General features: G+C 40.3%; 1 protein-coding gene and 1 long non-coding RNA gene across 2 annotated transcripts; both read right to left on the reverse strand.

The window, feature by feature from the left end:
• Positions 1-462: 462 nt before the first annotated feature.
• On the reverse strand, positions 463-5,810 carry LOC124266666 (gastrin/cholecystokinin type B receptor-like). Its single transcript, XM_046701466.1, has 2 exons — positions 5,374-5,810; positions 463-1,225 (listed from the first exon to the last, which is right to left on the reverse strand). Exons 1-2 carry the CDS (start codon positions 5,808-5,810, stop codon positions 535-537), a joined length of 1,128 nt encoding a protein of 375 aa, XP_046557422.1. The 3' UTR covers positions 463-534.
• Positions 5,811-7,768: 1,958 nt separating this feature from the next.
• Positions 7,769-24,515, reverse strand: LOC124266650. Its single transcript, XR_006895810.1, has 4 exons — positions 24,374-24,515; positions 10,326-10,420; positions 10,114-10,171; positions 7,769-8,166 (listed from the first exon to the last, which is right to left on the reverse strand). It is a non-coding gene; the product is annotated as an uncharacterized LOC124266650 (long non-coding RNA).
• Positions 24,516-25,765: the final 1,250 nt, after the last annotated feature.

Below are 25,765 nucleotides of genomic sequence, written 5' to 3' on the forward strand. Positions count from 1 at the left end.
CTGCTGTCTCCGAAGATGGTCGCGGAGATGAGGAATCATACGGATGGCATTAACGTGCTCTGTGTGTGTGTGTGTGTGTGTGTGTGTGTGTGTGTGTGTGTGTGTGTGTGCGTCCGTGCGTGTGCGTGCATGCATACTTTCCACCTACATGACGTCGGCCTGGAACTTACTGAGTCTGGATCATACAGTGACGTCACTGGCATCAGAGAATGTATATTATTCCAGCTATGTTACGGACCTCTGCAAATAACAGAGTCAAGGCCAGACAGTTCAGTTACTCACATCACGAGCATCGATCTCCACCAATGGGATGCAATGATATACATCAATCAAGTCAGCGAGCCTGATCACCAGTCTGCTAGTCGCCTCTTACCAGAGTAATTGGTAGCAGTGACCTGGGTCCCGTTTCACAAAGCGATTGTAGCGCTAAGGTGATCGCAACGCCCATACTTTAACAGACGTACGACAGTCGTAGCGCTATGATCGCTTTGTGAAACGGGACCCAGGATACTGAATGTGACATACTGTTGATAATCATGCTTTTACTGAAGTCTTAGTCGTAGCCGCGGCGGAATTGTTTGGCTGACCCTGTTCCACGTTCCTGACGTCAACCCTTCTCTTGGTGAAAATACGCTTGAATTCTCTTTGGAATTTTTTGTTCAAGAAGGTGTAGATGATTGGGTTAACACAGCAGTTGCTGTAGCCAATCAGCTGCAGGATGGCCATGCTGATACGGAACTTGGAACCAGTCTTCACGAACTCCCGGTAGAGTGAAGCCGTAAAGAAGGGGAACCACAGCACTGTAAAGGCGACGACCAGCAGCATCAACATCTGAGTCAGTTTCTTCTTCTGTTGGATGTTTCTGGCGTGATTTCTCGGGTTTTCCAGAACATCTCCGATCGGATGCCTTACCCACAGACGATGCGCAATGGCACCGTAGGTGAAGGCCATGACGCATACCGGAAGGAGATACATGCACGTGTAGATTGTCAATGTGTAGATCTTGCTATCGCGGTCAGGATGGGGGTAGAATTCGACGCAAAGAAATCCAACACCGATGATTTGATTGGCTGAGTCGATCTTCAAACGCATAGCCAGACGTTGGACGATGATCTGGGGACATACCACGATGAGCGAGACGAACCACACGACGAACAGAACGACCCAGCCGACTCTCTTCGTGTGGAATTTTCTTGATATTTCAGTATGGCAGATGACCAAGTACCTAAACAAAACAGAAGTATACAACTATCAAAGACATTTGCATGTGTAAAATTCAGATATACTGCTACCTATGAAATACACACTAAGTTCAACAAGTGCAAACATGTAAATCTTCTTTAAACCGTATTTAGATGTTTCAATCAATATAAACTGATGGACAAAAGAAACTATACATTTGGCTGAAAACAGTCGCTGAAACACTGTAAATTTCGGGTCCAAAGAACCACCATGATAGCGAATCAAATAACTGTAACTATTTCTTTATTCTAATTTTAACTACGACCCCAAAGCGCGGAAACTATCTTTAGCTCCATAAAGGACAAGTTTACAGTAGCAAGAATATATCGTTGTGTATGTAAATATACAGTAATAAATAGACTTAAATTTCCCCTCCATATAATCCAGCTGATTAAAATATGCATTGTAAAACAAGAATAAAATTAGAACTACTTTCATCCGGTAATGGATAGTTTTATCTCAAAGAGTAGGATAAGTTTGGGATCACGATCCGATATATATACTACACAAAGTTTGCCAAGAAAAAGGACAATACTCAAAATTGTGTGCATTAGTTGAACTAGCCAAAGACAAATTCGTGAAGACGTTTAAATAAAGGAAGTGCATGCCCTCCGTGAACGGAAACTATTCGAAGTGAGACGATTATGTCCTTTTTTCATGTGTTGGTATAAGGCCTGTAAGACTTGCGTGACTCTACTTCCGGTACTAAGCTGGTTCCGGCGATATGCGAGACGGGGCCCAGCTTACTTCCGGTACCAGATTTCCGGTGACAAGCCACTCTCCTACCCAGAGTTCCATGCGGCAAGCCAGCATAGTACCTCTGCCACAGGCCAGAAAATGTGACGATTCGTCACATCTTGCACCGTCCATTCAATATAATGTACAGAATTCTTTTACTCTCTTATTTTTGACGAGTCTACACATCTAACTAAACATCTTTAATAGAATGAATTAGTTTCACTGAGAAAATATCCAAAAACATGTAACACTATTTCGATTTGCGTAGCGATCCTTTGTTTACATAGGTTGTACGGCTCCACGTGCTGTCATCGAAGCCGACGGAGAGCAAACGATGCAGCCAGTTTGATATCTAAATATGTACTGTCATAGACCTAACTGTCACAGTTGTGGAAGAATATATATGTAACAATGTAAAACATTAGGAAGAGAGCGCCGAAAAGCTTTCGTGAGTCCAGTCTCTTCTAATTATGAATATGCGCGTTTGATTACAAACAAGAGAAAAGTCCGGTCACGTGATATGCAAATTAGCCTGTGGCAGTGATGTTATGTTAAGTCATCGCTGTGCCGGAGTGTGGTGACAAGCGTATGTTCAAGAACCGTTTCTGTTTCCATATAGTGCGACCGCCAAATATGACTCTAACAGACCGGACAACCCATGCATGTCGTAAGAGGCGACTAACGGGATCGGGTGGTCAGGCTCGCTGACTTGGTTGACACATGTCATTGTATTCCAATAGCGTAGATCGATGCTCATGCCGTTGATCACTGGATTGTCTGGTCCAAACTCGATTGTTTACAAACCGCCGCCATATAGGTGGAATATTGCTGAGTGCGGCATAAAACAACATACCAACCAACCATCTAGACCGATCAAGTGTACAGCTATGCTTGCCTGTCACAGCTGTTAACACTCGTAATAGTTGGCTAATTTGGGGATGGGTAAGTCGTAAAAGTTGGCTAATTTTGGGATGGGTAGATCGGATTTTATTTATTCCTGCAGGGATTATCGGTTCCTTACTTGCAACCATGTGACCATAAAGTTGTTTGTGACCGGAAGTACTAAACAACGTAAGGTCTCGCGTGCCGTGCCGCGACCTACTTACGGGCCCTATTGATGGAGCAAGGACGTCGTGCTCCCATCGCCGAGTGGATGCACGGAATCCCAAGCCCTACTGATCACTACTTGGCGGACACCAAAGACGTTTGCAGCATGACTCGTTGATTCATTTTCAAGCATGGATTTCCCTTTTTCTTCTGTCTTTGGCGACGGTCTTTGATTTGACTCTGTGGGCGTATACGAGCGTTCGGTTACTGCACTCCACAGTAACCGATGTTGCTGCTCTCTCTGATAATGGTATGCAACGATTCTGTGACGATACATCCAAACACTGCTTGTCCAAAGGTCCATGTGCACATCGTGCCTATTGCTGCATGTCTATCTCCATACGTAGTTAAACTGAGGTCATACTGGGGTCAGCAAGCCATTGTGTAGATGTATTTTACCTTTATGTGTTGGATGTATATTCGGGTATAACAAAATCGTGATCTTTGACTAGTATACATAAATACATGAGGGCACCAAGCCTAAACAGTTTTGACATGAGATGCGTTTTCACCGTAAAGGAAAGGTTATTTCCTGACGTTCTCAAAGTTCTCGAGTTGTGATGGCGTGTTTTCCTGTGCATAAAGCTCATGGCAGAAATCAGTTAAAGTTAAGCAACATTGAGCGCGGAGAGTCATTGAATGGGTAACCGTGTTTGGCAGCTTGTCTCCTGAGAGTTACTGCGACATTCAGACCTGCCCCACAACGAAACACATGTGAATACATGTGGTTTCACCTTAGGTAAGTGAGTTTGTTCAAAATTGCCTCTGTTTAGCCAGCAGAGGGGGTGGTGGTTACACCCGAGAGAGGTTTCACATATTGTACTCACGTCCGGAATCGAACCCGGGTCTTCAGCGTGACGAGAAGACGCTGTAACCACTAGGCCACCCAGACGCAGTACGTGAACTGTGAGTGTTTTATTATCGTGAAAATTACGCACGAGTAATGACACAAATGTGTTTTGTGCGAGCCATTAGCATATAAATGGATATGTGTTGTGTTGAGCAAAGGTAGAAGAAGGCCCGCTGTTACAAATTTTGGGTTCAGAAGGTGAGCTGCAGTACCTGCTGGTCGTCTTGTATATCAGTGGTTAGACTGTCATCTATGTTTGCAATGGCAAGAGGGAAAGTTGAATGGGTTTACCCAACCACGGAAAGAAAGAGAACGTGTATCACCGATATTCAGCTAAGGAAATAACGATATAGGTCACTGCACAGGATGACTTGCTAAATATTAATTTATTTCAGACTGTTGAAAGCATCTGTAGGAATTTCGACAGGATTGAATGCAATAACCACAGGGTAAAGTAAAAGTGACAGCAAATGGGGGCGACTGGTGAAGTACTCGTCGGGGGCATTAGTCGCAACTTTAAGTACAAGTGATATACCCGTCAATTCACATGCGCAGCAAGGTAAAGTATAACCGACTAGGACAAATAGAACGACAGGGATTAATACGTACAAGTCGATGACATTAGCGACAGGAATGAACACAAGTGACGTACAAGTCGATGCCATTAACGACAGGGACAAATTGAATTTGTCGATGACATTAGCGACAGGGATGAATACATGTGACGTATAAGTCGATGACATTAGCGACAGGAATGCATGCAAGTGGTCTTCTCGTCCATTACATCAAGGACAGGGTTACGTACAAGTGACGTACTCGTCGATAGGATTAGCGATAGGGTTCAGTATACGTTCTGTACTCGTCGATTACATTAGCACAAGGAACGTACTCGTATGTCGTACATCGAAAGCATCACCGACATGGTCAGGTACAGGTCAACTGTTATAAGCAACAGGGTTAAGTACAAGAAAAGTACAACTTGTCTAAAAGCATTAGCGACAGAGACGAGTACAGGTGATTTATTTTCGTCCATGACTAAGGGCACATGTTTAAGAAAAAGTAACGCACTCGTCTTTGAAATTAAGGACATGGTTAACTAAAATGGTTAGGCTTAGGGCTCTGGCTAATGCTGACAATGCTGTTTCATCGTTAATTGTGATGCGATATGAAGACAGGGCTCACTTGCACAAAGCGATCTTAGCGTTACAATGATTGTAACTCCCATACTCTAACATAGGCTTAAGATAGTCGTAGCTCTAAGTTCGCTCTGTGCAAGTGGGCCCAGGGCTTGTATAGTACAGGTTTTATGTTTGTGATTGCACTGTTTATGTTTGTGATTGAACTGAAGAGAATGTCAGGTTAAACCGTTGCAAATAAAAAAGGGCTTACAAGCTGATCGCAGTGGAAAATGATGGTTTTATGTATGTATACCATACCTGTCGATAGCAATGGCGAGCAGAGTGAGAATGTTGGACACGATGGTAACCCCCTGGATGTAGTTGTAGAACTTGCACATGAACAACCCCATCGTCCACTCGTTGGTGACGATGGACAGAAGCTGGAAGGGCATGTTGAGAACGGAGATGAGAAGGTCACTGATCGCAAGAGACACGATGAACAGGTCAGTCACTGACCTCATCATCCTGGTTAGGAAGATGACCACGATGACCACCAGATTGCCCAGCATGGCCAGGACGATGATGAGGATGTACAACACTATGAATGTCACCACAAGATCATGGGCCAAGGGAGAAGGAATGAAGTTGTCCTCACTGTAATTCCCCACGAAGTATCCGGAACCGTTCTGAGAGGCATTCTCACACTTTGGAGTTTCCGTCACGTTGAAAAACGAGACGGGTTCCGTTGAAATCATTTTAAATCAAATTCAATCCAAAGTATTATATCAAACCTTTGTTAAATTGTCATTTGACGCCAACTTTCGAAATTTTTATAAGTGAATCTACCGAAATTCCAAGAATGATGTTCTCTGGCAGATTCTTTGAAGAAGAAAACCTCAAATGTTTTCAAGTGTCAAATATCCGATTCAGGGAATCTGATTACTAAAATAATATGTTTTCAAGACTCCCAGAGGAATTCACTCCAGCGCGTCCTGTCACAACTATGGGCAGAAGAAGACTGACAATACAATCAATGTTTGTCGAATGTGTAATCTTTGTTACAGACACAGTTTCACCCATTATTAATAAACGTGCAGGTATTTGCAAACGGCCTCTGAAACAGACAGATGTAAGAGTTATTAATTGGACAGCAGATGGCCTTTCTCTATTGACATTATCATCAACCAAGGAGTTTGTTTGCTGTTGTAAGATCGGAGGGCTTGATTTATCACCAATCTTCCCAGTCTGACAATAACAAGGATGAAGACAATATAAGAGATTAGGAGGCTGAAGATATGAGGGAAATATCACCTGGTTGGCAATGTGAGTACAATTGGTGCCTACTGAGCGGAATAAACAATATTCTTGCCGTGGCACTCGTTGGTCGATACCAAGTGACAGGTTCCAAGTGGATATCACTGCTCTAACAAGTGCGTACACATTCATTTGAAACGCGTGTTCTCAATTAATTACGCTGCGGCCAATCCATTTGTGACAAGACTTGACATAAAACGATGCGTAAATTGTGAAGGATCCGGATAAGGACCACGCTTGAACTTTACACATATGTTCAGTTCTGTAACGTTTGCATTTGAGGAATCGACTAATGGACCGGACAAGATTTGTTTTGACAAAAAATGCAACCACTGATACTGACAGGATATGACGAAAACCTGACACCCTGGTCAGTCGTTATAACCATCACGTCCTCATCGTAGCCAGCTCTTATGGGTATTATGGGGTTAAGTGTGAGTGAGTGAGTAATAAATCAGCCATATCGTGACGAGAACAATTAATTATTGTATTATAGGACAATAAAATTAGGAATTAAAAGCCTGTTGACGAAGAACAGTAGAACTACCGGTGTATCACAGATATTAAAGTAAAACTAGCATGTTATCATAAAACAATATTTTTAAAGAGAACAATACAATATAAAAACAGGCTATGGATCGCCAACAACTGAAGGCAGATCACCATGCCAGGGACCATGGGGACCTACAGTACATTTGCTTCCTGCATGGACCCTAGCTGGATTTACACCATCCCTTCAGCTATTAGAAATTTTAGATAATCTAGCCATAGATTAAAAGAACATATATACTACGATTAAAAATATTAGTAGGTTTAAATTTACCTTGAATGATTGGGGACTAACGTACTGGTATGGGTTAAAAGGAACAAAGACTAGTGTCCCTTAGGTACGCGGGTTCGAATCCCGGTCTGCCCCGAATATGGATATAGGTTTGTCATCACCACGCCCATGCTCGTGAATTTCACCAACGTGGTAAATGTCCGAGGCCTACATCACTTCGGGGATTCAACACACATCACTGCGTCCCTCGAGATCATACGATCGTTCGTTCAAATCCCAAATTCTCCATGAATATAAGAGAAAACAATGATCTCTCTAGAATATCGCCCAATCGTGATTTGTTTGATTATATTTTGTTGGTATTATTATTGCAGTATTTGTAAGCAATGTGCGAGATTGACTGAAATGTTCTGAGCCTAGGAATGATGGACTGCCTTGATGGAAATGATCTTCAAACTAATCATGGTGAGAGTTTGAGTGTGGATATGTGTTCTGTATGAGGTAGGATGACGCTGAATGGCGACTTCTTCTGTTGTATTCTAAGCATGTATTCGTCCATTTGGGTAAAATGCTGCAAACATTCTGTTTTCTAAACCTCCGCGAAAATAGACCAACGGAGAATTTGGAAAGGTTTTATTACACTTCATACATACAAAACAAATTCGTACACGATAATAGAGTATAGCTAAAACCGTTTCAGTGAAGTTGTATATATCCAACTTGCTTTCATAAAGAAAGTCACTAATTTTAGAACAAACATATAGTGACATAGATGTATATATTTGGATGAACCAGAACATCTTCATGTTTCACATATAGGGGTCAGGAGCATATATAAAAATATATAAAAATGTTTTCAAGCAAGTGTGTAAGAGTGTATTCCAAAGTCATGTTATATATTATGTTAAATGGGAAATTTATATAAAAATTAAATAATTAGAAAACAACAGCTAAGTATTGTTGATTGGTCCATATAAATGCTTGGCTGATGAGAGTAGTCGATTGTCATTTTTTACCTGAAATGACAAAGAAAGAAGGGATGATTTTATTCGTTACATAGTAAACGCTTGAGCTGATTTTCTTGCTGTTATGAATGGTATTTCAGATGTATGTGAAGGTGTGTCAGCTTCTTCCGGAGTCATATCTCGGATATAGTGCTAAAACTCCAAGGATCATAATTATTGCAAACCAGGTAACCCGCTCTCATATGTTTGGGGCACGGCCAGGAACGCCTTAATTGATATTGTGTGATAGGCATGCTACTCCCGTACCGACATGTATACACGGACATACAATCACGCTCAGGTGCACTACACGCAATTTTGAGGCAGCATGACATTGCTGTAATGCCATTACCGTCTATTTCCCAGACCTCTCCCCTAAAGAACATCTCTAGGATGAGATGGAACGTCGCCTACCACAGAACCAGAACTAGTCGCCAGTCCAGTTAGGCAAATCTCCAAGTTGTATCAACCACATGGTGTCTTCCATGCATCGCCGCTGTTTAGCCTGTGTCAATGCATAGTCTGTTTGCATTGAAAACGTACCGATGAATTTCACTTTAAACACAAAAGTAAATCAAATTAAGAGAAATTAAGATTGCGAATCCTCATAATTTTACCTTGCCAAATGAACATTGTAATCCAAAGCAATATTAGCGATTTGAAACTATGATCGTTTGTTACACAACGTTTATCCTAAGTTGAATAAAATTCTTAGATTTGAATGTGAAAATCATCGGTATGTTTTCACTGCAAACAGACTATAGGTGGTGATCACACCCGATATTTACATTCCCCTTTTATTGCGTATCTCTCTGTCTCCTGCTACCGGACATGTTTGTTTTCAAAGAATTTGCCGGCGGTGTTAATTTCAAAATAATTACACCACTTGGTGCTTATTTCTGTTGTTTTTTTCACATATATAATGAAATATTTCTAAATGCGTCCTCAACACCATACTCACCCTCATATACATTCGCATAAAATGAACTTTCTCCATACATTTCGACATGTGCATGACGAGCTGCTGGAACCGAGCAGTATTTCATGGTTGTATCCCATTACCCCTACATCCCATTACCCCTACATCCCAGTACCCCTACATCCCAGTACCCCTACAATTAGTTAACACAACACACGGCATTTACCTGTCTGGCTGAATGAACTTACCCATGGGAGCGATTAAAGTGTTGTGTATACAACTTAGAAAGGATTAAGGTGTTCTTGGTTAGAGAAAGTTTTTTAAGATGAAATGAAGATATCTGTGTATTATATTCTTTTATTTGTGTAATTAAATCCATAAATTAAAACATTAAATCTTAAAGTGTTGTGTATACAACTTAGAAAGGATTAAGGTGTTCTTGGTTAGAGAAAGTTTGTTAAGATGAAATGAAGATATCTGTGTATTATATTCTTTTATTTGTGTAATTAAATCCATAAATTAAAACATTAAATCTTGTGTTCGTGTGTTTGGGCTAGTCCATTGTCCAGGTAACAGGTAACAGGAAGGGGATTAGCAGTGCATTGGACCGTGAACTTTGTTGTTATAAGCTGTAGGGGTAATGGGATGTAGGGGTAATGGGAGGATACCTATTTCATGTGTCGGCTAATACTGAGAATACCTCCAAGAGATAGGTGGGATCGTTTAATCCCAGTAAACTCCGTAATCAACTCCGTATGCTTCGTGGAACTCAAGAAGGCCCGAAAGGAATAGCGGATCCGGCCACCGCCTAGCGGCGCAACTCGGCTTTTTTGGCAACAGAATCCCCCTAGCTTAGAATGTTGCATAGTCTCGGTAATTCTTTTAGATAGCCAATTGACATGTTTCACCATTACCTTGCTTATCATTACAACTTCATTACATAAAACAAATCGCGAGTAACTTCTATACGTGTTTGAAGTTCCTGAATATATTTTACTGGCGCTTCGACGACTAATCCCAATGCGTACATCACTACATACCGTGAGGTCCAAATAGATCTGCGTAACACGGATGAGGGCAGTAGAGCTGACCGTCATGCTTGATAAAATAAAGAAAATAACGAATGAATAATAACACTGTTGGCATGTTGTATGACATCATTGTTCCTAGTTGCTGCATGTCCTTATTTCAAAACTGCAAAACAGTCCTTCTTCAACTAGTATTTAAGAGCTAAACAAAAATACATCCATACCTCTGCTATTTTCCCTGGTGTAAGTTTCCTGCCACATTTGGTACACTTGAAGCAAGTCTTGTGAAAGTCTTTGTTGTTATAGGGTTGTCGTTCAGCTGAAAAATACATAATAACCTTACAACATCACCGAAATACCGATATGTGACTGAATTGTACTTGTTCAATATCTGACACCCCTGAACGAAACTCTACAAGTCAAAGTTACGTACCAATGGTAATGCTTTCACTATTCAGCCATGGCGTGAATTCCTAAGTCGACTTCGATGTGCTCATACCATGGACAAACTCTCACTTTGCAACCATGTACTGAGAAGCCGATCATATTGGCAGCTACAAGCCGAGATGGATATGGTCTTACTTGGCAACCTCCATCTCACAAGCCGAGATGGATATGGTCTTACTTGGCAACCTCCATCTTCCAAGCCGAGATGGATATGGTCTTACTTGGCAACCTCCATCTTCCAAGCCGAGATGGATATGGTCTTACTTGGCAACCTCCATCTTCCAAGTCGAGATGGATATGGACTTACTTGGCAACCTCCATCTTCCAAGCCGAGATGGATATTGACTTACCTAGCAACCTCCATCTCACAAACCGAGATGGATATGGTCTTACTTGGCAGCCTCCATCTCACAAGCCGAGATGGATATGGTCTTACTTGGCAACCTCCATCGCACTAGCCGAGATGGATATGGTCTTACTTGGCAACCTCCATCTCACAAGCCGACATGGATATGGACTTACTTGGCAACCTCCATCTCACAAGCCGGGATGGATATGGTCTTACTTGGCAACCTCCATCTTCCAAGCCGAGATGGATATGGTCTTACCTAGGCAACCTCCATCTTCCAAGCCGAGATGGATATGGTCTTACTTGGCAACCTCCATCTTCAAAGCCGAGATGGATATGGTCTTACTTGGCAGTCTCTATCTCACAAGCCGATATCAATATGGTCTTGATATCCACCCACGTTTGCTGTATATTATTCGAAAATAGTACCGGATATTCCTTTTAGGGGAGGGATATTTTGGGGGAACCAAGTTGTGTGATTGTACATGGATTTAGAAAATGATTTACAGTGTGTTATGAATATCGTAAAAAAGGCGCCATTTTGATGTGCGCGTGAACATGGTAGAAAATAAATTCCAGACTGATAATTGTTCTGAAATTCTTTTAACTTAATTAAAAAAAAATTTAAAACGCGTGTTCTGTCACGTCAGGAACGGCTACGTGCAACTGGCATGCTGGAGGTTGGAACAAGACAGTGGGTTGTGGCACGAGGTCTTAACGTGTTAGTGACATTGTGGCGTGGGGTATATCTGAGACTGCCAGAACACCTTTACACGTCATTCACGGACGTGTTACGTGGCAGTATTACCGTGACAACACCCTCGAGGCAGACATGGTTGTCGGTTTGTTTTTCAGGATGACAAATGAAGAACATACAGGACTCGTATTTCTAGACCATGTTGATAGTCAGTATACACAGTATTGCTGCAAATCCATCTATACAGACTAGACCATGTTGATAGTCAACATACACAGTATTGCTGCAAATCCATCGATACAAACTAGACCATGTTGATAGTCAGTATACACAGTATTACTGCAAATCCATCAATACAATATAGACCATGTTGATAGTCAGTATACACAGTATTGCTGCACATCCATCGATACAAACTAGACCATGTTGATAGTCAGTATACACAGTATTACTGCAAATCCATCAATACAAACTAGACCATGTTGATAGTCAGTATACACAGTATTGCTGCAAATCTGCCATGTTGATAGTCAGTATACACAGTATTGCTGCACATCCATCGATACAAACTAGACCATGTTGATAGTCAGTATACACAGTATTATTGCAAATCCATCAATACAAACTAGACCATGTTGATAGTCAGTATACACAGTATTGCTGCAAATCCCTCAATACAAACTAGACCATGTTAATAGTCAGTATACACAGTATTACTGCAAATCCCTCAAAACAAACTAGACCATGTTGATAGTCAGTATACACAGTATTGCTGCAAATCCATCAATACAAACTAGACCATGTTGATAGTCAGTATACACAGTATTACTGCAAATCCATCAATACAAACTAGACCATGTTGATAGTCAGTATACACAGTATTACTGCAAATCCATCAATACAAACTAGACCATGTTGATAGTCAGTATACACAGTATTGCTGCACATCCATCGATACAAACTAGACCATGTTGATAGTCAGTATACACAGTATTACTGCAAATCCATCTATACAAACTAGACCATGTTGATAGTCAGTATACACAGTATTGCTGCAAATCCATCAATACAAACTAGACCATGTTGATAGTCAGTATACACAGTATTATTGCAAATCCATCAATACAAACTAGATAATGTTGATAGTCAGTAAAAACAGTATTGCTGCAAATCCCTCACTACAAACTAGACCATGTTAATAGTCAGTATACACAGTATTATTGCAAATCCCTCAATACAAACTAAACCATGTTGATTGTCAGTATACACAGTATTGCTGCAAATCCCTCAAAACAAACTAGACCATGTTGATAGTCAGTATACACAGTATTATTGCAAATCCCTCAATACAAACTAGACCATGTTGATGGTCAGTATACACAGTATTATTGAAAATCCATCAATACAAACTAGACCATGTTCATAGTCAGTATACACAGTATTGCTGCACATCCATCGATACAAACTAGACCATGTTGATAGTCAGTATACACAGTATTATTGCCAATCCATCTATACAAACTAGACCATGTTAATAGTCAGTATACACAGTATTGATGCAAATCCCTCAAAACAAAGTAAAACATGGCAACAGTCACTATACACAGTATTGCTGCAAATCCCCCAAAACATACTAGACCATGTTGATAGTCAGTATACACAGTATTGCTGCAAATTCATCGATACAAGGTAGACTATGTTGATAGTCAGTATACACAGTATTGCTGTACATCCATCGATACAAACTAGACCATGTTGATAGTCAGTATACACAGTATTACTGCAAATCCCTCAATACAAACTAAACCATGTTGATAGTTAGTATACAAAGTATTACTGCAAATCCCTCAAAACAAACTAGACCATATTGATAGTCAGTATACACAGTATTGCTGCACATCCATCGATACAAACTAGACCATGTTGATAGTCAGTATACACAGTATTATTGAAAATCCATCAATACAAACTAGACCATGTTGATAGTCAGTATACACAGTATTGCTGTAAATCCCTCAATACAAACTAGACCATGTTAATAGTCAGTGTACACAGTATTGCTGTACATCCAGCGATACAAACTAGACCATGTTGATAGTCAGTATTCACAGTATTACTGCAAATCGATCAATACAAACTCAACCATGTTGATAGTCAGTATACAAAGTATTACTGCAAATCCCTCAAAACAAACTAGAACATGTTGATAGTCAGTATACACAGTATTGCTGCACATCCATCGATACAATATAGACCATGTTGATAGTCAGTATACACAGTATTACTGCAAATCCATCAATGAAACTAGACCATGTTGATAGTCAGTATACACAGTATTGCTGCAAATCCATCGATACAATATAGACCATGTTGATAGTCAGTATACACAGTATTACTGCAAATCCATCAATGAAACTAGACCATGTTGATAGTCAGTATACACAGTATTACTGCAAATCCATCAATGAAACTCAATAGAATACTAGACTATGTTGATAGTCAGTATACACAGTATTGCTGCAAATCCATCAATACAAACTAGACCATGTTGATAGTCAGTATACACAGTATTACTGCAAATCCATCAATGAAACTAGACCATGTTGATAGTCAGTATACACAGTATTGCTGCAAATCCATCGATACAATATAGACTATGTTGATAGTCAGTATACACAGTATTGCTGCAAATCCATCGATACAATATAGACCATGTTGATAGTCAGTATACACAGTATTACTGCAAATCCATCAATGAAACTAGACCATGTTGATAGTCAGTATACACAGTATTGCTGTACATCCATCGATACAAACTAGACCATGTTGATAGTCAGTATACACAGTATTACTGCAAATCCCTCAATACAAACTAAACCATGTTGATAGTCAGTATACAAAGTATTACTGCAAATCCCTCAAAACAAACTAGACCATGTTGATAGTCAGTATACACAGTATTGCTGCAAATCCCTCAATACAAACTAGACCATGTTGATAGTCAGTATACACAGTATTGCTGCAAATCCATCAATACAAACTAGACCATGTTGATAGTCAGTATACACAGTATTGCTGCAAATCCCTCAAAACAAACTAGACCATGTTGATAGTCAGTATACACAGTATTGCTGCAAATCCATCAATACAAACTAGACCATGTTGATAGTCAGTATACACAGTATTACTGCAAATCCTCAAAACAAACTAGACCATGTTGATAGTCAGTATACACAGTATTGCTGCAAATCCATCAAAACAAACTAGACCATGTTGATAGTCAGTATACACAGTATTACTGCAAATCCCTCAAAACAAACTAGACCATGTTGATAGTCAGTATACACGGTATTGCTGCAATTCCCTCAAAACAACTAGACTATGCTGATAGTCAGTATACACAGTATTACTGCAAATCCATCAATGAAACTAGACCATGTTGATAGTCAGTATACACAGTATTGCTGCAAATCCCTCAAAACAAACTAGACCATGTTGATAGTCAGTATACACAGTATTACTGCAAATCCCTCAAAACAAACTAGACCATGTTGATAGTCAGTACACACAGTATTACTGCAAATCCATCAATGAAACTAGACCATGTTGATAGTCAGTATACACAGTATTGCTGCAAATCCCTCAAAACAAACTAGACTATGTTGATAGTCAGTATACACAGTATTGCTGCAAATCCCTCAAAACAAACTAGACCATGTTGATGGTCAGTATACACAGTATTACTGCAAATCCATCAATGAAACTAGACCATGTTGATAGTCAGTCAGTATACACAGTATTGCTGCAAATCCATCGATACAAACTAGACCATGTTGATAGTCAGTATACACAGTATTACTGCAAATCCATCAATGAAACTAGACCATGTTGATCCATCAATACAAACTAGTATACAGTATACACAGTATTGCTGCAAATCCATCAATACAAACTAGACCATGTTGATAGTCAGTATACACAGTATTGCTGCAAATCCATCAATACAATACTAGACCATGTTGATAGTCAGTATACACAGTATTGCTGCAAATCCATCAATACAAACTAGACCATGTTGATAGTCAGTATACACAGTATTACTGCAAATCCATCAATGAAACTAGACCATGTTGATAGTCAGTATACACAGTATTACTGCAAATCCATCAATACAAACTAGACCATGTTGATAGTCAGTCAGTATATCACAGTATTCACTGCAATTCCATCAATGAAACTAGACCATGTTGATAGTCAGTATACACAGTATTGCTGCAAATCCATCGATACAATATAGACCATGTTGATAGTCAGTATACACAGTATTGCTGCAAATCCATCGATACAATATAGACCATGTTGATAGTCAGTATACACAGTATTACTGCAAATCCATCAATGAAACTAGACCATGTTGATAGTCAGTATACACAGTATTGCTGCAAATCCATCGATACAATATAGACCATGTTGATAGTCAGTATACACAGTATTACTGCAAATCCATCAATGAAACTAGACCATGTTGATAGTCAGTATACACAGTATTACTGCAAATCCATCAATGAAACTAGACCATGTTGATAGTCAGTATACACAGTATTGCTGCAAATCCCTCACTACAAACTAGACCATGTTGATAGTCAGTATACACAGTATTACTGCAAATCCCTCAAAACAAACTAGACTATGTTGATAGTCAGTATACACAGTATTGCTGCAAATCCCTCAAAACAAACTAGACCATGTTGATAGTCAGTATACACAGTATTGCTGCAAATCCCTCTAAACAAACTAGACCATGTTGATAGTCAGTACATACAGTATTACTGCAAATCCATCAATACAAACTAAACCATGTTGATAGTCAGTATACACAGTATTACTGCAAATCCATCTATACAAACTAGACTATGTTGATAGTCAGTATACACAGTATTACTGCAAATCCATCAAAACCAAACTAGACCATGTTGATAGTCAGTATACACAGTATTGCTGCAATCCATCAATGAAACTAGACCATGTTGATAGTCAGTATACACAGTATTGCTGCAAATCCATCAATACAAACTAGACCATGTTGATAGTCAGTATACACAGTATTGCTGCAAATCCATCAAAACAAACTAGACCATGTTGATAGTCAGTATACACAGTATTACTGCAAATCCATCAATACAAACTAGACCATGTTGATAGTCAGTATACACAGTATTGCTGCAAATCCATCGATACAAACTAGACCATGTTGATAGTCAGTATACACAGTATTACTGCAAATCCATCAATGAAACTAGACCATGTTGATAGTCAGTATACACAGTATTACTGCAAATCCATCAATGAAACTAGACCATGTTGATAGTCAGTATACACAGTATTGCTGTACATCCATCGATACAAACTAGACCATGTTGATAGTCAGTATACACAGTATTACTGCAAATCCCTCAATACAAACTAAACCATGTTGATAGTCAGTATACAAAGTATTACTGCAAATCCCTCAAAACAAACTAGACCATGTTGATAGTCAGTATACACAGTATTGCTGCAAATCCCTCAAAACAAACTAGACCATGTTGATAGTCAGTATACACAGTATTGCTGCAAATCCATCAATACAATATAGACCATGTTGATAGTCAGTATACACAGTATTGCTGCAAATCCCTCACTACAAACTAGACCATGTTGATAGTCAGTATACAAAGTATTGCTGCAAATCCCTCACTACAAACTAGACCATGTTGATAGTCAGTATACACAGTAATACTGCAAATCCCTCAAAACAAACTAGACCATGTTGATAGTCAGTATACACAGTCTTGCTGCAAATCCATCAAAAACAAACTTGAACATGGCAACAGTCACTATACACAGAATTACTGCAAATCCCTTAAAACAAACTAGACCATGTTGACAGTCAGTTTACACGGTATTGCTGCAATTCCCTCAAAACAACTAGACTATGCTGATAGTCAGTACACACAGTATCACTGCAATCCATCAATGAAACTAGACCATGTTGATAGTCAGTATACACAGTATTGCTGCAAATCCCTCAAAAGAAACTAGACCATGTTGATAGTCAGTATACACAGTATTCCTGCAAATCCCTCAAAACAAACTAGACCATGTTGATAGTCAGTATACACAGTATTACTGCAAATCCATCAATACAAACTAGACCATGTTGATAGTCAGTATACACAGTATTGCTGCAAATCCCTCAAAACAAACTAGACTATGTTGATAGTCAGTATACACAGTATTGCTGCAAATCCCTCAAAACAAACTAGACCATGTTGATAGTCAGTATACACAGTATTACTGCAAATCCATCAATGAAACTAGACCATGTTGATAGTCAGTATACACAGTATTGCTGCAAATCCATCGATACAAACTAGACCATGTTGATGGTCAGTATACACAGTATTACTGCAAATCCATCAATGAAACTAGACCATGTTGATAGTCAGTATACACAGTATTGCTGCAAATCCATCGATACAAACTAGACCATGTTGATAGTCAGTATACACAGTATTACTGCAAATCCATCAATGAAACTAGACCATGTTGATAGTCAGTATACACAGTATTGCTGCAAATCCATCAATACAAACTAGACCATGTTGATAGTCAGTATACACAGTATTACTGCAAATCCATCAATGAAACTAGACCATGTTGATAGTCAGTATACACAGTATTACTGCAAATCCATCAATGAAACTAGACCATGTTGATAGTCAGTATACACAGTATTGCTGCAAATCCATCGATACAAACTAGACCATGTTGATAGTCAGTATACACAGTATTACTGCAAATCCATCAATACAATATAGACCATGTTGATAGTCAGTATACACAGTATTACTGCAAATCCATCAATGAAACTAGACCATGTTGATAGTCAGTATACACAGTATTGCTGCAAATCCATCGATACAATATAGACTATGTTGATAGTCAGTATACACAGTATTACTGCAAATCCATCAATGAAACTAGACCATGTTGATAGTCAGTATACACAGTATTACTGCAAATCCATCAATGAAACTAGACCATGTTGATAGTCAGTATACACAGTATTGCTGCAAATCCATCAATACAAACTAGACCATGTTGATAGTCAGTATACACAGTATTACTGCAAATCCATCAATACAAACTAGACCATGTTGATAGTCAGTATACACAGTATTGCTGCAAATCCCTCAAAACAAACTAGACCATGTTGATAGTCAGTATACACAGTATTGCTGCAAATCCCTCAAACAAACTAGACCATGTTGATAGTCAGTACATACAGTATTACTGCAAATCCATCAATACAAACTAAACCATGTTGATAGTCAGTATACACAGTATTACTACAAATCTATCTATACAAACTAGACTATGTTGCTAATCAGTATACACAGTATTACTGCAAATCCCTCAAACCAAACTAGACCATGTAGATAGTCAGTACACACAGTATCACTGCAATCCATCAATGAAACTAGACCATGTTGATAGTCAGTATACACAGTATTGCTGCAAATCCCTCAAAACAAACTAGACTATGTTGATAGTCAGTATACACAGTATTGCTGCAAATCCCTCAAAACAAACTAGACCATGTTGATGGTCAGTATACACAGTATTACTGCAAATCCATCAATGAAACTAGACCATGTTGATAGTCAGTATACACAGTATTGCTGCAAATCCATCGATACAAACTAGACCATGTTGATAGTCAGTATACACAGTATTACTGCAAATCCATCAATGAAACTAGACCATGTTGATAGTCAGTATACACAGTATTGCTGCAAATCCATCGATACAATATAGACCATGTTGATAGTCAGTATACACAGTATTACTGCAAATCCATCAATGAAACTAGACCATGTTGATAGTCAGTATACACAGTATTGCTGCAAATCCATCGATACAATATAGACCATGTTGATAGTCAGTATACACAGTATTACTGCAAATCCATCAATGAAACTAGACCATGTTGATAGTATACTATGTATTGCTGCAAATCCATCGATACAATATAGACTATGTTGATAGTCAGTATACACAGTATTACTGCAAATCCATCAATGAAACTAGACCATGTTCATAGTCAGTATACACAGTATTGCTGCAAATCCATCGATACAATATAGACTATGTTGATAGTCAGTATACACAGTATTACTGCAAATCCATCAATGAAACTAGACCATGTTGATAGTCAGTATACACAGTATTGCTGCAAATCCATCACTACAAACTAGACCATGTTGATAGTCAGTATACACAGTATTACTGCAAATCCATCAATAAAAACTAGGCCATCCCGATAATATTGAATATAGTCTGCATAACTATTGTCCGCGTTTTGAATTTTGTAAACGTAAAAGGCGGAAGTTTAAAAGAAGTAACAGGTTCGATATATAGAGTACAAATGGGCTTCATGCAAGCACCTGTGGTTGGAGAATTGTTCTTGATTTATATGTTGATAAGCCTAATGTTGACATAAAATTGAACCATCTGGTTCATACCGCTTCGTGGTATCACAAACAGCGTTGTTATTCAGATAATTCATCCAGAATTCACATCCTTCTGAAACATGCTCATATTTATGTGTACATATTTCACATAACTGATAGACCCGTTAAGATCCGGGTTAGATTCAATAGTTATTATTCAGCTTGACGTAAGAGGCGACTAATGGGATAGGGTGGTCAGGCTCGCTGACTTGGTTGACACATCGTATCGTATCCCAATTGTGTATATCGATGCTCATGCTGTTGATCACTGGATTGTCTGGTCCAGACTCGATTATTTACAAACTGCCGCCATATAGCTGGAATATTGCTGAATGTTAGGCTACAAAGGTCAGTTTTTGCGGAAAATGGGACTGATATATTACACACGTATTACGCAGAGAGGAATGAAGGACATGCCAGTATGTGAATATCACTGGGGTCCTGGCATGTGTGTATTATGGCGATAGCAGGGCATATTAATAAAGCATTTGCCAGCCTGGATATTCTTATTGCTAGGCGTTGTAATGCGTTGAACCGATGTCGGTGACTCATTCAGACTTGTTCCAGTTTGGGTGGAGCTCAGTGTAGGAAATAATGGGGTGATTACGACAGCGTGTTGTTAATTAGTACTGCTGATATAGTGGCGTGGATTTACTCGGGGTTGTTGCATCAGTTCGGTCACTGTAGTTCGTGTTTGGTGAGTTGAAGTGAGGTGAGGTGAGGAGACTTGAGTAGAGTTGAGTTGAGGTGAGGTGAGGTGAGGAGAGGTAAAGTGTTTTGTGCTGAGGTGAGGTGAGGTGAGGTTAGGAGAGGAGGGGGGAGGTGAAGTGATGTGTATTGTTCTGAGGTGAGGTGAGGTAATGTGTTTTGTGTTGTGGTGAGGTGAGGTGAGGTGAGGCAAGGTGACGTGACGTGTGTTGTGGTGAGGTGAGGTGAGGAGAGGAGGGGAGGTGAAGTGACGTGTGTTGTGGTGAGGTGAGGTGAGGCGAGGTGACGTGACGTGTGTTGTGGTGAGGTGAGGTGAGGTGAGGAGAGGAGAGGGAGAGGTGAGGAGAGGGGAGAGGTGAGAGGTGAAGTAAGGTGAGGGTGAGTAAGGTGAAATATAGTGTTTTGTGCTGAGGTGAGGTGAGGAGAGGAGAGGTGAGGAGATGGGGAGGGTAGAGGCGAGGTGGGGTAAGGTGAGGAGGTAATGTGTTTTGTGAGAGAGAGGTGAGGTGAGGTGAGGTGACGTGTGTTGTCGTGAGGTGAGGTGAGGAGAGGAGGGAGAGGAGAGGTGAGATGGGGGAGGGTAGAGGCCAGGTGGGGTAAGGTGAGGTAATGTGTTCTGTGAGGGGTGAGGGGGTGAGGTGAGGTGAGGAGGAGGGAGAGGAGAGGTGGGTAGGAGAGGCGATGGGGAGGGTAGAGGCGAGGTGGGGTAAGGTGAGGTAATGTGTATTTTGTGAGGGGGTGAGGTGAGGTGAGGTGAGGAGGAGGTGGAGGAGGAGAGGAGAGGAGGGGAGGATGGGGAGGGTAGAGGCGAGGTGGGGTAAGGTGAGGTAATGTGTTTTGTGAGGGGTGAGGTGAGGTGAGGTGAGGAGAGGAGAGGAGAGGTGAGATGGGGAGGGTAGAGGCGAGGTGGGGTAAGGTGAGGTAATGTGTCTTGTGAGGGGATGAGGGGGTGAGGTGAGGAGAGGAGAGGAGAGGTGAGGAGATGGGGAGGGTAGAGGCGAGGTGGGGTAAGGTGAGGTAATGTGTTTTGTGAGGGGTGAGGTGAGGTGAGGTGAGGTGAGGTGAGGTGAGGGAGAGTGGTGGATGGATGGTGAAAGGTGACGTGACGTGACCGTGACGGGAGATGAAATTGGGATTAATACAGGTTTCACAGTACTGGTTCACCGTGATACCATGCTCGATCAATCAATCATTTATTTTCAAATAACCACGGTTGGTGGTACAAGAGCGAATACAAATATTTTATATACAAAAACAAATGAAAAGATAAATAATAATACATAGTATATATAAATACAAAAACATAATACAAGATGGCTGTAACTAGTCTCAGTTTATATTTCTTATAAGGGCTGATACTTTTGATACAAATTTTGATAAATGGATCATTTCTTTAGTGTCATTAGCTGAGAACAATTTAGCAAAATTTTGCAGACTTGGATGTTTTGTTTTGGGGATGATAAATACATTTTCCTAGCAGCTGCAGTTAACATGGATACCACTCTCAGACATTGTCTACCGACTCCGACGTTCCCACTCCATGTTTTATCCCTTCAGTAGGGAACACAACGAATGGTAATAACAGTAGATCTGATACTATGTGCTACTCCGTGTAAACTATACATGTAGTCACGGGTTTCTCAAGAGTGAACAGTGAACCTATTTTCCGGTGTACCCGCCGTATTGATGTACGAATATTGTCTAAAGCAGAGCAAAACCATTCACAATATGCTTCAAGTTGGGTTTTGCATTAACTGAGTGATTGGTATATTCTCTATCTCAAGATCACGGCGATCTGTATTAGTGAGTGTCGGCTGGACAAGTGGAGGAACACATAAGCACCGATCGTTACAGTGCAAGCACGATGGTTTGTCGGTGTTTGTTGGCTCGTTCTTTACCACCGGCTGTGTACACTACCCCAGTTATGTGATCGCAATCATTACATATTCGAGTCAGGTTCAGACAATCCAGTGATTGACATCATGAACATTGATCTACTCAAATACTATATGATAACATGCATAAACTAAGCATCACCCGAGCCTCACCACCCATGAATGAGTGAGTGAGTGAGTTGAGTTTTACGCCGATTTTAGCAATATTCCAGCAATATCATGGCGGGGGACGCCAGAATGGGCTTCACACATTGTACCCATGTGGGGAATCGAACCTGACCACCCATGAAGCCACAGTACTGTTGATATACACTTGAAAAATCAGCTTTGATGACATGAAGAAACAGATCACACTGGGCTTAAAAGTAAAATAGTGAAAAACATTGTATGAATGGATCACTGGAAATAAAAAACAATATCTACGCGTTGGCATTTAGACAGTCATGAAAACTGCTTGATAACGGTGTTAGGATCTACACCGTAAAGTCGCGTCTATTTCAATAAGAGGTAGTCTATCCAGTACTTCATTATACCAGCTTCTAAACGCTACTTAAAGAAGACTTGAAGAGGTTAGTTTGTCTTTAACTTTCATTAATAAAATATTATGTGAAGCACAACTAAAAGCAAGTTTAGCATAATATAACTCTCGCACATGAACTAGGAGAGCTGCATTTGTCATATAAACTTTCAGGATTTCCTGTCCTCGAAGTAGGAAAATTGCTGCAACCTTTCACAATCACATCATAGCTCCTGCTTTTGGCACGTCGGTCCGTCGCTCATCAATTACGTCATCAAGTTAACAAGATGCCAAGACTTAGGGGGAAGGGGTGGGGATGTTACATTGAACGCTTCGGGCAGGCACTCTATCCAAGACCAGGGGGGCGGTGTCAAATATAAATAAAAAAGTGGAAAATAATATACAGCCTCTGAAATATACGCCACTTTGTAACATAACATCATGTATCGATTTCTTGTCAACACATGTAGCATCTGCAGTCACTGGTTCGTGACTGGCGTACACGGCATGTTAATATATATCGATCAAGTCCATCAGAGATAACAACAATGCACTAAGCCATCCGAAACTGCTGCTATCATGTCTTGTTAATATCACATTGTACATGTACACAGATTCAGCTGAAATTGACATGGATGTACATTTCATTCTCTGGCGATACTGAGTGTCCTTTTTATAAACTAGCGTCCTTATTTGATGTTATTTTAATAAGGAAAATAGGAAAGCACGGCAGTCGTATCATACATGCATGGGCTGTACGCCAAATGATTTTGATTCGTTAAACGAATGAAGAATTCTGACCTAATTACATTGGAAATGTCAAGCCTTTATCCAGATGCGTCGTTGTACAAATACTTGTACAGTGTACGTCCGTGCACAGACATAACACAACGTACTATCTTCGAGTATAGAACATCCATAGATCAACAGCAAAGTGTAAACACTGACAAAAACGGTTTCAGCTGAGGCATAACGCGAATCACCGAACTGTACCGATTTGTCCATTGATGTCAACTCGCACTGGGATGTGTTCCCTTATGCTGTTGTGGAAACTACGATATATAGTTTCAGGTAAACTGGTTAGGGGCTGTTGTGATCACTTACCGAAGTACACCTCCTTATTGCAGGTTGGACACTTTCCCATGATGAATCCCTTTGTTCTCGGGGGTAGCGATGCACGGTAGACAGAACCCAGCTCGATTTATCATTTATAAATGCATATCACTCCCGTTTTGCACACGAACCCCAAGTGCCACACTCTCCGCGATTACTGTGATTAGGATTATTGTCATATAGAGTAATTACTCTGATATGTCATTACCGATCACGGTATAGTTTCATTGGTCATTGTGGACATACTTGCATCAATGGTGGTCGAAATGTGAATACAATTTCTTGAACTTCGAAACCAGTTTCTGTTCAAAAGCTCTTGTCAATGGTCATGTACAAATGTCAAGTGGTAACGGTATACTAATTTAAAGGTCAACTGGTTGGTGTTCAATCTGTGCGGTGAAGGTCGCTATTTTGAGCAGATAAAAATACATACGAGGAACTATTAATGACGTTGGTATTTTCCTAACGTAGATCCCTCAGCTCAGCTCTCATTCAGTTAAATCCCTGCTAAAAGAAAAACCAAATACATGGATACAAAAATACAACGATACATATCGAATCATTTCAACTTCATCAACAACAGTACGTGTGGACAATAAACGTGTCCACACTCAAAATGTGCAAATAAATTGGGTCGTTGTTTGTGTATTTCCCTTAAGACAACTCTATTTAACCTGTATCACGGTGGCCTGCAAATATCGGATCTGGTGATTGACATCATGAGAAAGTCTTTACAGCTTTATTGATAGGATGGCACGCAATCAAGCCATCCTCTCCCTCTCATCAGGCTCCTGAGGTCTTCATCTCGCCCAGAAGCCCAACAAGGAAGTCATTATATAATGTGTAGGTGAGAGTTGCGTCCCTTGGACACGCCGGACGTCTGTGATCACGAAATTTCTCAGCACTATCCCCGAGCTCGTGGAAATCTCAACAAATTTAAAAGTCTGATAGCTGCATGAATTCGTTTTATCTCCCACATGACACTGACCGTGGCCGTGATACAACTGGAATGGTGTTGAAAGCTGCGTTAAACCGGACCCTGGCACAAATACACACTACCTCAGTCCACCTCACTACCTGACACATTCTCGAGGTTACCCGTGAATATCCGGGTTAGAATTGGTCTACAGTAACCCATGCCTGCGGTAAGAAGCGACTGGTCAGGTGGTCAGGCTCGCTGACTTGGTTGACACATGTCATCGGTTCCCAATTGCGTAGAACGATGCTCATGCTGTTGATCACTGGATTGTCTGGTCCAGACTCGATTATTTACAGACCGCCGCCATGTAACTGGAATATTGCTGAGTGCGGCGTAAAACTAAACTCACTCACTCACTCACATTCTAGAGGTGAAGTATTAATAACAAAGAATAACGCAAGCCC

Source organism: Haliotis rubra, unplaced genomic scaffold, assembly GCF_003918875.1.
Source record: "Haliotis rubra isolate DU_JTF1 unplaced genomic scaffold, ASM391887v1 Scf127, whole genome shotgun sequence".
Classification (NCBI taxonomy): Eukaryota; Metazoa; Mollusca; class Gastropoda; order Lepetellida; family Haliotidae; genus Haliotis; species Haliotis rubra.